Here is an 11,588-nt window from a genome sequence, read left to right as displayed (position 1 = left end):
CACTTTTTCACACAGGGCCATGTAGCTTTGGATTTTTTTCTTCCTCATTAATAAAACCCTTCATTTAAAAACTGCATTTTGTGTTTACTTGTGTTATCTTTGACTAATGTTTAAATTTGTTTGATGATCTGAAACATTTAAGTGTGGAAAACATGCAAAAAAGTAAGAAATCAGGAAGGGGGCAAACACTTTTTCACACCACTGTATCTCTTTCCAACCTCTCCAGGTAAAGAGTATCATTAATACACGTGCCCCAGGCACAACATATAGCTCGAAATCCACAAAACCAGCCTGAAAATGAAGGAAATCTGAAACACTGCATTAGAGTCAATGAAGCATAGCTATGTTGTTGTAGGACCCTGTTCTGAGCCGGCCTGCTGCTACGTTAAGATTGGCCAGTTTGCATCTGGGGGCGGGATTTAGCGAATAGTCAGTTGTTAGCATATATTTGTAATAATACCTAGATACTAGATGCCAAGATGGCACCCGCCTGCGACTTCCCACTTATTAGTCATTTAGCTTTTTTTAAAAAAAAATTTATATCTGATTTATTTATAGCATTTTCACACACATATGTATGGCATGTATATAGTTGTATAGAGAAGCTGACTTTTTTTTCCCTTTTTCTTAGTACAACAAGAATGGCGTAAGAAAAATTTGGAAAGAGTACATTTCAGTGGATCATCAGAGGTACTGCGGACAGAGATCAATGTCCACATATATTCAAGCCTCTTTACGGTTCTCTGTTTAAAAAAAAAAGGAGAAAACCGGAAAGAAAAAAATAAAAATTAAAAAAAAGGAGGGGAATGACCAGAAGAGGTTCCTCTCCTAAATCTGTCAAGACACAGACAACAAGATCACAAAAAGCTCTGTTAGCATCGTTCAGATTGCACCAACTAATGCACACAGTGTGTGAAAACACTTCCTCTTCAAATAAAGAGTAATAAAATTAAGAAAAAGAAAACAAGAAAAAACAAACAAAAACAAGAAGACAGACAAACAGAAAAAAACAGCCCCAAACAGATTTTTTCAAATTTTATGTCGGAGCCTCTAATCGTATGTTTAATTTTCTCTAATTTCACAAACGATATGGCATCTTTTACCCAATGGGTGTGAGATGGAGGATGAGGGCTTTTCCAATGTCTTAGAATAACACGCCTCGCAAGCAGTGTAAGAAAAGCTAGCAGTTCAACAAAATAAGAGGGCAATGAATGGTCAGTAGTTAAAACACCAAACAGGCCGAGTAAGGGTGACGGGTGAATATTGGCTGATGTAATGGCGGAAAGTGAATCAAACGCGGATTTCCAGAATGAATGAGAGTGGGGCAGGGCCAGAACATGTGGGTAAGATTAGCCGGTCCTAGATGACATTTGTCGCAGTTTGGGTCAGAGCCAGGAAAGATTCGAGCAAGTTTGCTTTTGGACCAGTGGGCTCTATGGACTACTTTACATTGTATTACTCCATGACGGGCACAGATAGAAGATGAATGAACACGTTTCAGGATAGACTGCCATGTATACGTCTCCATCGCCATATTGAGTTCTTCAGACCAAGTTTGTAGCTTATCAGAGGCTGAAGTTTGGTACAGTAAGAGAGTGTTATATAGTTTTGAAATGGTACCTTTCTGATGAGGGTTAATTTTAAAAACAGTATCGACCAGATTAGAAGAAGGAATTGTGGGGAACCCAGAGAAATGTGTACGAGCAAAGTCACGGATTTGAAGGTATTTGAAAAAGGGAATTCTTGTTAAATTAAATACATGAGCTAACTGATCATAAGATGCAAATGTTCCATCAATATAAAAATGCTTAAACGAGGTGATCCCATGTTCTGCCAGTGCTTTGAAAGCCGTGTCGGTAACAGAAGGAAGGAACATAGGATTGGAATGTATCAGGGATAAAAGAGGTATCGACTGAATACCAAAATGGTGTTTGAATTGAGTCCAGAGCTTAAGACAGTTTTTAACCACAATATTATTGGAGTGTTTTAGTGGTGGACTTGACAGAGGAAGACACAAGAGATATTTTAAAGAGGAGCTACATGAGGCTTCTTCAATCTGTACCCAAGGTGGAGGTTGGTTATTAATGGAGTGCCAGTGTAAAATAGTACGAATATTTGCAGCCCAGTAGTAAAATAAAAAGTTTGGTAGTGCTAGTCCACCCATTTCTTTGGATTTTTGTAGAATATCTTTCCGGATTCTAGGATTTTTTTTATTCCATATGAACTGAGAGATAGAGCTATCTAGTGAACGAAAAAATTGTTTTGGAATAAAAACGGGTATACATTGAAAAAGATGGAGAAGTTTAGGGAGCACATTCATTTTAACACAGTTTATTCTCCCAGCCAGAGATAAAGGCAAGAGAGACCAGTGATGAAAATCTTGAGTCAATCGGGTAAGCAGAGGGGTGTAATTACATTTAAACAATTCTGTATGGTATTTAGTTACCCAAATGCCTAAATATTTAAAATTTTCTAGATTAATTTTAAACGGCAACATCAAGAGGGGGTAGATTGTAGCTGCAGTATTAATGGGCATAAGTTCTCTTTTCTGAAAGTTTAACTTATAGCCTGAAATTTGCCCAAACTCCTTCAGCAAGGCTGTCACAGTAGGAATAGACCTGTCTGGGTCAGAGATAAACAAAAGAGGGTCGTCAGCGTACAAGGACAGTTTGTGTTCTATGCCTCCCCTTGAGATGCCCTGCATCTGGCTAGATCGAAGAGCCACCACCAGCGGTTCGATGGCAATGGCAAACAGTAGAGGGGAGAGGGGGCAGCCTTGTCAAGCTCCACGTCTGAGAGAAAAGTAATTGGAATAATCATTGTTTGTGTGGATGGAAGCTAAGGGGCATGTATATAAAAGTTTGATCCATGAAATGAATTTGTGACTAAAACCGAATTTCCTCAAAGTGTAAAACAAATACGGCCATTCCACCCAATCGAGTGTCGCGAGAGGGTGGTGAGTACAGAATATCAAAAAGCCGTCTAACATTGTGAAATGAGTGTCTGTCTTTAACAAAACCCATTTGATCAATGGAAATAATACTTGGTAGAACAGATTCTAGACGCCTTGCTAGCATTTTAGCTAATACCTTAACGTCCGCACAAAGCAAAGAAATGGGGCGATAGTTACTGCAGGATAAAGGATCTTTGTCCTTCTTTAATATAAGAGAAATGGTAGCCTGGCGTAATGTTGGGGGAAGAATACCAAGCTCGAGCGATTCGTTGAACATGTTTAACAACAGAGGTGATAATTTATCAACAAAGGTCTTTAAAATTCGGCAGGAAAGCTGTCAGGGCCTGGAGATTTTCCGTTCGGCATCGCCATGATAGCATTTTTGACGTCACCTATTGTGAAGGGCTCATCCAGATTCCTGGATATTTCAGAATCAATGGTAGGGACAGTTAAAGATCTGAAAAAGTTTTCAAATTGTGACTCATCAGACGAACCCTCGGAGGTATATAACAACGCATAAAAGTCCCTGAATTGATTATTGATGGACTGAGGGTTAATGGTTACTCCGTCTGTGGTGTTAATTTGAGTGATATGTGATGATAAAGAAAACTGTTGAATTTGGTGAGGTAGTAATTTGCTTGGTTTATCTCCAAACTCATAATGATTATGGCATGTTTTTAGCAGCAAATTAGTAGCCACGTTTGAAGCCAAGATGTCAAGCTCAGCCTTTTTTGTGAGCAGTTCTTTAAGTAAATCCGAGTTAGGATTTTCTGCACATCTTGCCTGCAGATCTGAGACATTTATTTTTTTCCCTATTTATCTTTACCTGTTGGGCAGAATAAGATATAGTTTCTCCCCGTAGATAGGCTTTGCAGGTTTCCCAAATTGTTGCTGCGGATACATCTGAGTTAACATTGGTGGAAATAAAAAAATCAATGCAGTTTTTGATGGTTTTAATAAAATCAGGGTTGTAAGTAGTAGCGAATTGAATCGCCAAGGAGATCGTGACAGGGACCTGCCAGTGAGGGAGATGTCAACTGTAACTGTCGCATGGTCTGATATTACAATGGGACTGTAAGAACATGATGTGACAGATGGAAGTAATTTATTATCGATAAGAAAGAAATCAATTTGAGAAAAGGTACCATGAACAGGAGAAAAAAAAGAGAACTGCTTACTGCTTGAATTAAAAAAACGCCAGACATCTGAAATCGCATATTGTTCCATAAACAGTTGAATGATTTTAGATGATTTCGACTGAGTAAGTGGCTTGTTAGATGACCGATCAAGTACAGGGTCAAGGCAACAGTTAAAATTGCCTCCGAGAATGAGCTGAGAGGAGTTCAGATCAGGGATGGAGAAAAGAAAGTTTGGACCGTACACATTAGCTAAAATCAAATTAGTATTTGAGATCTTCCCTGTAATAATAATACAATGACCATTAGGGTCAGATATGACTTTAGACACAGAAAGTGGGACTGATTTATGGATAAGAATTGCAGTCCCCCGGGCCTTACTTGAGAATGAAGAGTGATATAGCTGGCCAGAGGGATGTCGTATGCTGTAAAGCCCTGTGAGGCAAATTGTGATTTGTGATATTGGGCTTTATAAATAAAATTGATTGATTGATTGATTGATGTTTCGTCAGTGTATCACTTAAAGTGATTAAGTCTGCTCTGTATGTAACAAAACTGAAGTTACTTAGTTTTTAAAGAGTCAGTTGCGGGAGCGAGACTCGGCGTGTCTCTACACCATGACGCCTAAACCGGAAGTCATTAATCAGTTAGCTTAGTCATATGAGTCTTTAGTCACTTGTTAATCAGTCACTTGAGTCATTAGTCGCTCATTAGTCATGTGAGTTGTTAGTGATGTTGACTGTAATCAGGTGAGTTGACTCCTGATTTACCATCAACCCTTTGTGCATCAAGATCCGTGTCAAGATACAATGCAAAAGGCTGCCACTGTCCAGTTGTCAAAATATGACAAAATAGGATGAGATCATGTTGGTATATTTTACTCAGGGTAAACTTCATATAGCCTTACTTCAATGATGACCTGGAAGAAACTAGTACACAACATTTCTGATATATTGTTATTATTATTGACAGTGTATTTTTTTTCTTGAACTCCAAAGGTGAAATTTAATATCAGCATTTACGTTGTTAAAATTATTGAAATATTAACTACTGACAACTAGGTGGGCAGGAAATTTTCTTCAAGTTCCAGCAACTACTGTAAGTCTGGGAAACATATCGTACAAAGCCTGACCTGTTAACCATTTTTGAAAAAAAAAAAAAAAGGCAGCATCTCATAGGGACACCATGCAATTAATGGCCCCAGGTTAATACTGTGGGGACATGGCCTGTCAGGCAACAGGATATATATATATATATATATGTATATATATATAGGCCAATAAAGAAAACAAATAACTACTACATTGAATTGTTTCAGTTCAATTTTGTCTTGCTGTAGTTTGAAGAGTCATAGTGTTCAGATATGTAGTATACTGTTATTGTAGGTGACCAGTCTAACAATTTAATTTAGAGATTGTTAAACAAAAAATTTGACAAAAATGTTGTAGTAACAGGTGTTGAATCTGAAGTGTTACTCATACCTTATCTGTAAGTACTTACTGGTCACTACAGTCACAGGTGTTGTGTTCAAGTTTGTTGTATAAATCAGTGTTGTGTCTGAAAAGGCAATTTATGACCATGTGTTACATAAGATAAATGACTAAACCATGAAACACTAATCATAAGGCTTTTATGTTTTTGCTACATGCTGTTATTGTTAGAGCAATGAATGGCATCACAACAATGATAACAAATCACTTATTAAAGTGTTTATAGCTGTTGTGGCGATTAGATCTGTTGTAACAAAAGGTGTTGAGTCTTTAAATATCAGTTTGTTACAATCAATTTAATGGACTACTCATACGCTATGGAGTACTCATATACTATGGATTCCACTATTGCTCTATTATTTGCAGTGCCATGCATCGGAGGTGATGATAGCACTACAGATGTGCATACACTGGTGTTATCTGAAGTGTTAGCTTGTACAGTACAAGGTTAACCCTTTTGTTACTGAACTGTTCACATTTGTTGTTGTGGTAGTTGTAGATGTTGTAGTAACATGATCTAGCAAGATCTTTATCGCTAACTGAAAAACTGAAGTCAGAGTCAATACTTACCAGTTATGACTGTAGGGGTTGGTGTTAAGATTGTAGGGTTCTGTGTTGGTGCAACAGTTGTTGTACCTGTGATTTTAGAAATACAAAACGAAAACAAACCGTTGTTTGCTGAAACAGCAAAAATACTGTGAACTTTAGCTCTCCTGACTCAGATCACATATCAGAAGCTTGATGAAACAGAATGAGTAAGTGACAGGTTGGGAAAAGAGGTAGAAAAGGGGCACCAAAACATTACGGTATTTCCATTTAGTGTGGTATACAATAAATACTTTACAATTTATACAAGTTTGAAAAATGCATTGGTATTTCATACCATTTGGAGGATTTGGTGATGGGCAAATAAAGAGATCTGTTTGAAAAAAAACAAAAAAAAACAGAGATTAATTTCTGAAACAAACAGTAGTGCTCAAATCTTTATCTCCTGTCACCCTGTGTCCTCATACAAGGACATAACATTATGTGTTTTCTGCACTTCATACTTTATTCCACTTAACTCAGACCCCTTTTATATGCCATCTAATGGTAGTGAGACCACAATACAATAATCCATGTAAAAAGATGGCAGCCATATCTGCCAAGTCAGCATACAGCCAATCCTATCACAAAACCTGATCCAATTTTAATGTTTGAGCTTGTTTATTTATGTTTAATAATGTCTGTAGTTTAATATGGCACACAAATTTTACCAGTTGTAGTAATAGTAATAGTAACAAGCTAAGACACTGATAATTTGGAAGTTCTTGTTTTGGGACATTGTAACTTAATTATCATCTTGTTTAAGGACATTGGGACTTTATTATTGTATTACTGCAGCATTTTAGCTTGGCATGTGGAGCAAGGAAAATTCCTACGAGTTATGAAATGAACAAGTCACAAGGCTTTTAGATATGTTACATTATTTGCAATTTTGCTATGGCACAGCCATGTTCAGGCAATGAAATGAACAGTTTGAACAGTTTTAGATTTTAACTTGGACTTGACCTCTAACCTGTAAAGTTACTCAACAGTGAACAAATGTTGCATTGTTTGTAATTTTGTTCAGAAATTGACAAAAAAAAAAAATAGGTTGACACTTGATTATACACTTGTGACTTTTAAAAAGCAATCCAATGTCCACATATGAGGACATCATTTTTTCAAATACTCCTTAGTCTTCAGAGATAATGTCAAGTTATTTATACTTATCAGGTCCTACTGAACCCAAATAGAAAGAATAAATTACAAATGTATACCAAACAAAAGGAATTCAAAAGAGGTCAGTTCCTACCGGACACTGTCTGGCAATAAAGCCCATATGGAGGAATGGCATTGATGCATTCACAAGTATTGTCAATTATATCATCACAGTTGCCAAAAGTAGAGCACATCTGACAGGGCCAACGATACTGTTCTTCACATTTGCACTGGAATGTTTTACCATTTGGGTAACAAACTACACAGAAAATGAAAAGAAATCAATCAGACATATTAGCATATAAATGTGTTAACATAATGTGCTATGATTTTCAGTGCATGCTAATTAATTCTATGGATTTGTTACTGTTGTTACCTGTAGTGATGTTGACATCATGGATTTGTATTTGGTTGTTGATGCTGACAGGGTAACTGATATTTCTCAGTATGGTCCTGAGTTGATTTATTAGTGTGACATCTGAGATGTTCAGCTCAACAGAAATGATGTATTCATAAATAACTGGAGGAGCTGCAGAGGCTGAATTCAAAAGAAAGATTCATAAATTTACTACAGTTGCAGTATAACTTGCAATCTGTACTGTGCTTGTTTTTTTACATTTTCAAAATTAAAATACTGTCTTTTCAGTCTTACCTGTTGGTGATGGAGTTGTTGTAAGAGGACAAGCTGTAAAGTCTGTATGCAGGAAGAGAAAACACTGTTGAATAAATTCAAATAAAGAGAATAACACTTCTAAGATAATTACCACTGTAACAATATGTTCCACACTGTAATAGCTTGAATACAGCTTCCTGTATTTTTCTGCATGTTACATTTGAAAATATGGGGTTAACCCAATACCCGATCTTGTATCCACATTTCCCTCACTTGCGTCTCTTCCTCACATCTTAGCTCCCCCCTCGTAAGACACGGGGGAGAGATGCGAGGATGAGACGTGAGGAGAGAAGAAACGTGGAAATATGTCTTTGGAGAAATGAGATGTCCTTTCACCTGAAGCGTCACCTGAAGCGTCACGTAAAGCGACGTCTATTTCTGATGACAGCGGCAGCGATTACAGCTGGATCAGCTGTCAGGAGGCTTTTTTAACAGCTATAGAAACTTTTAATGGAGTTTGTGTGTGCACATATAATTTTATATATACATATATAATAAAGATACAGATCCGATTAACAGTAGCAGAGCATCAGTGTTTTCTCTCCATCTAACAATCACCTGCACATGAACAACAACCTGCGTTCTGTATTCAAAATATGCACTGTGTCCTGCTCAGAGTCACAGAATATGTTTATGGGATTTTGGCCTTTTCATCATTTGCATCTGTATTTACTGATATTCTGATTGTGAATGCATTATTTAGTAACCCAGAATATGATCACGATGTCCTTTGAACACTGGAAATTATTAGGCCAAATGTTTCAGGGAAAATTAAAATTCTGTAACTCATCAACCCTGATGTTTAGGAATGATCAGCCTCAGTGTGACTGAATGAAAATGACGGTCCATGATATAAAATGTTTTTCTTGCTGACAGAAAAACTCTCTGACTTTAATTGTGTCCATAATTAAAGTTCATGAGCAAAATAACATAATGTGAAGAGAAAAATCTGTCTAAAAAATGAAGAAGGTTGTGTGTTTTCTTTTGTTGTTCAGATTTGTAACTCGTGAATCAGAAAACAAATTAAATATCAAACTTGGAAGTGATACACTTGGCTTTAATCACTTATCTGTCTTCCCTCTGGAATGAAATTCCACTGATGTTGTGATGTATCAGATCATCCCGATCAGGGAAATTTTCCACATATTAAAAATTTAAACAGGTACCAAATACAAAAAAAACTCTGGCCTACATATATACATAAATCAACAAACAATTTCCTTCTCTTATGAAGGAATCCTAAATGACTGAGCTTTGTGCTGTGCCTTTTCTCCAGTAATCATCCTGCTGTAACCTATGTCATTTAATGTTGACCATCAGACCCACTCACACACACAAACAGACCTATTTCTTTTTTTTGAAAGGCTGTTATGCTATGATAACTATTGCACATGCTGTTTTTGTCAACCTGTGAGCATTGCATAAGCTTACATTACCAAAGGTTTATGACAAAATCACTGGACGACACCGACTCCTGTGTGCGCACGGCAAGAGAGTGAGGGAGAGATGCCATGCTGCTGCCAAAGGAGTCACTGAATGAGTTCCCTCTGAGTGGTAAGTTGCTAAAAGAGTCTGAGAAGTCTGGGACTGTTCATTCAGGACGCTACAGTTTATTCCACATTACTATATTCATATTTTGTTATGATCAAGGATTTAATAGGCAGACAGTTTTAGCCAGCTAGCACGGTAGCAACTTGATAAATTGTCTATCCACATTAGATTATTTTATATAGGGATGTCTCCACAAGTATTCACTGAGGAAAATAAACCAGATTCATGCTTGACACACTGTGTTTTTACAATTCCTCATGACAAGGAATTATTTTACACCACATAAGTAATTTAGTTCATCTAAGCCTAACATACACTTCTCTTCTGAGCCTCCAGCAGTCATTTTAGCATAAATATTGAGATTATAATAAACTAGCAAACTTTGTTCTTTACTGCATATAGATCATACACCCGTGAAAATAAAAATGACTCACTGAAATCGGTTGGAAAATATAAATGTTACAGTGCTTTTTATCCAGAAAAACTGCAGCTCCCATGTGTACTGGCATTTGTTTACAGGGAAGTCTTGCACTCTTAAATGTGGTGGCACTGCTGACGTATGATCCAGAGGGCAATGAGGCATCTGTGTTTCAATATCTATGGATTCTACAGTAAGGCACATCACATGTTGCCTCCAATGCTATAATTACTAGAAAACAACTTACTGTGCTGATTAGCAGGCTGGCAGTATTGTCCATCAGGAGGAATGGCACTGATACATCCACATGTGTCATCAGTGATGTTGTCACAGGATCCATACAGGAAACACTGGTCACATGACCAACGATACTGGTCCTCACAACTGCACTGGTAACCACCACTGCTCAGAGAGCAAACTGGAAATAATCATATACATTGTGTTAAAATGTGCACAACACATTTCTAAAGCCACATGACTAGAATTGCCAAGGGACTTTACTGACATCATCCCCCCGATGTGACTCGCACAGTCATTTATAACTCCACTCTAACACAACACAGAAACTCTACACAGCATCTATAGTGTTAGCTTCCTTTTTATCTTTTTTAATGTGGGTTAAACAAACAGAACTAATTCTGCCACACCATGTTACATGTCATCCATCTCATGAGCTTCTCAAAACTTTTTTTTGTTTTAAATTTTACTATCCAATTTAAATTAATTTATTCAATTAAACATTTGCCAAAGTAGCCTCCATAATTTTCTGCTGTTGTAACACCATCATCTGTGGCCCGTCAGATTCTTAAAACTTTTTTTTTTTTTTTTTTTTTTTCTGAGTTTTCTGAGTTGTTTAGTGGCTAGGGTTAGGGGTTAGGAGCTGGGTCACAGAATCTGGCACATCACAGAATTCAGTGCAACACTGGAAATGATGTGGGAAAGAGGCACTGAAAAAAAAAAAACTAATACAACTCAAAGTATTTACAGAGATGCCAATTTGCATGGAACAAACAGTAATCTAAAAAGGAAATTTGTAGTGGAATTTCTACTTAACAAATTACAGACATGCCAGATTTGCCTGGGATAAAGGTCACAGACAGCCTCTGCAATTATTAAAAATTCGTAGCGGTCCCCAGGTAATACAATCCTGTACAAATAGGGCTTAGATATAAATGTGCGTTGAGTGATGAGTAATGTGCTAAGGCCGAAATTTGTAAATATGTAATGTACATACCAATGATTTTGTTGATGTGTACTAATATTTCTGTCCCCCCAGGATTTCACAGACTGTCTCTGGATTTGTTGTTACCTGAAATGCCTGATTTCGCAGCAGGTTTTCTAAAAAAAATAATTGCAATGCAATTTCTCATGTTTCTAGGTGTATTTTTTTTTGTGTGATTAAATTGTGGGGGCAAGCGGATTTTGCAAAAATATGTTGTGATACTGTCAGCAACAGCTGATTGCCAAAGATCACCTGTTGATGCCTTTCAAGGCAGCACTGAAAGACCGTCTCCTTGAGAGGCTCTCCTGCTGCTCTCTCTGCCCAGTTAGCACAAGCTTACACAGCACAACGTGATCCAATCCCTACTCATCATATTAAGCTTCTTGAAAAGAAGCCCTGCAG

At 37.2% G+C, this 11,588-nt stretch overlaps 1 protein-coding gene across 22 annotated transcripts in view; it reads right to left on the bottom strand.

The window, feature by feature from the left end:
- Positions 1-11,588, bottom strand: part of LOC126399070 (adhesion G protein-coupled receptor F5-like) — a 155,030-nt gene that overhangs the window by 76,591 nt on the left and 66,851 nt on the right. For 19 of the 22 annotated variants that reach the window (XM_050058838.1, XM_050058837.1, XM_050058840.1 and 16 more), the window contains 6 exons: positions 10,212-10,382; positions 7,975-8,016; positions 7,699-7,860; positions 7,417-7,581; positions 6,463-6,498; positions 6,150-6,215 (listed from right to left, as the gene is read on the bottom strand). In XM_050058838.1, coding sequence (XP_049914795.1) covers positions 6,150-6,215; positions 6,463-6,498; positions 7,417-7,581; positions 7,699-7,860; positions 7,975-8,016; positions 10,212-10,382 — 642 coding nt within the window. Of the gene's footprint in view, positions 1-5,589; positions 5,647-6,149; positions 6,216-6,462; positions 6,499-7,416; positions 7,582-7,698; positions 7,861-7,974; positions 8,017-10,211; positions 10,383-11,588 lie in introns of all 22 variants that reach the window. The other 3 variants (XM_050058824.1, XM_050058828.1, XM_050058833.1) reach the window with 2 other exon arrangements.

This window comes from Epinephelus moara, chromosome 12 (genome assembly GCF_006386435.1).
Source record: "Epinephelus moara isolate mb chromosome 12, YSFRI_EMoa_1.0, whole genome shotgun sequence".
NCBI lineage: Eukaryota > Metazoa > Chordata > Actinopteri > Perciformes > Serranidae > Epinephelus > Epinephelus moara.
Note: the sequence above shows the minus strand (reverse complement) of the source record. Positions and strands in the feature narration are given on the sequence as shown.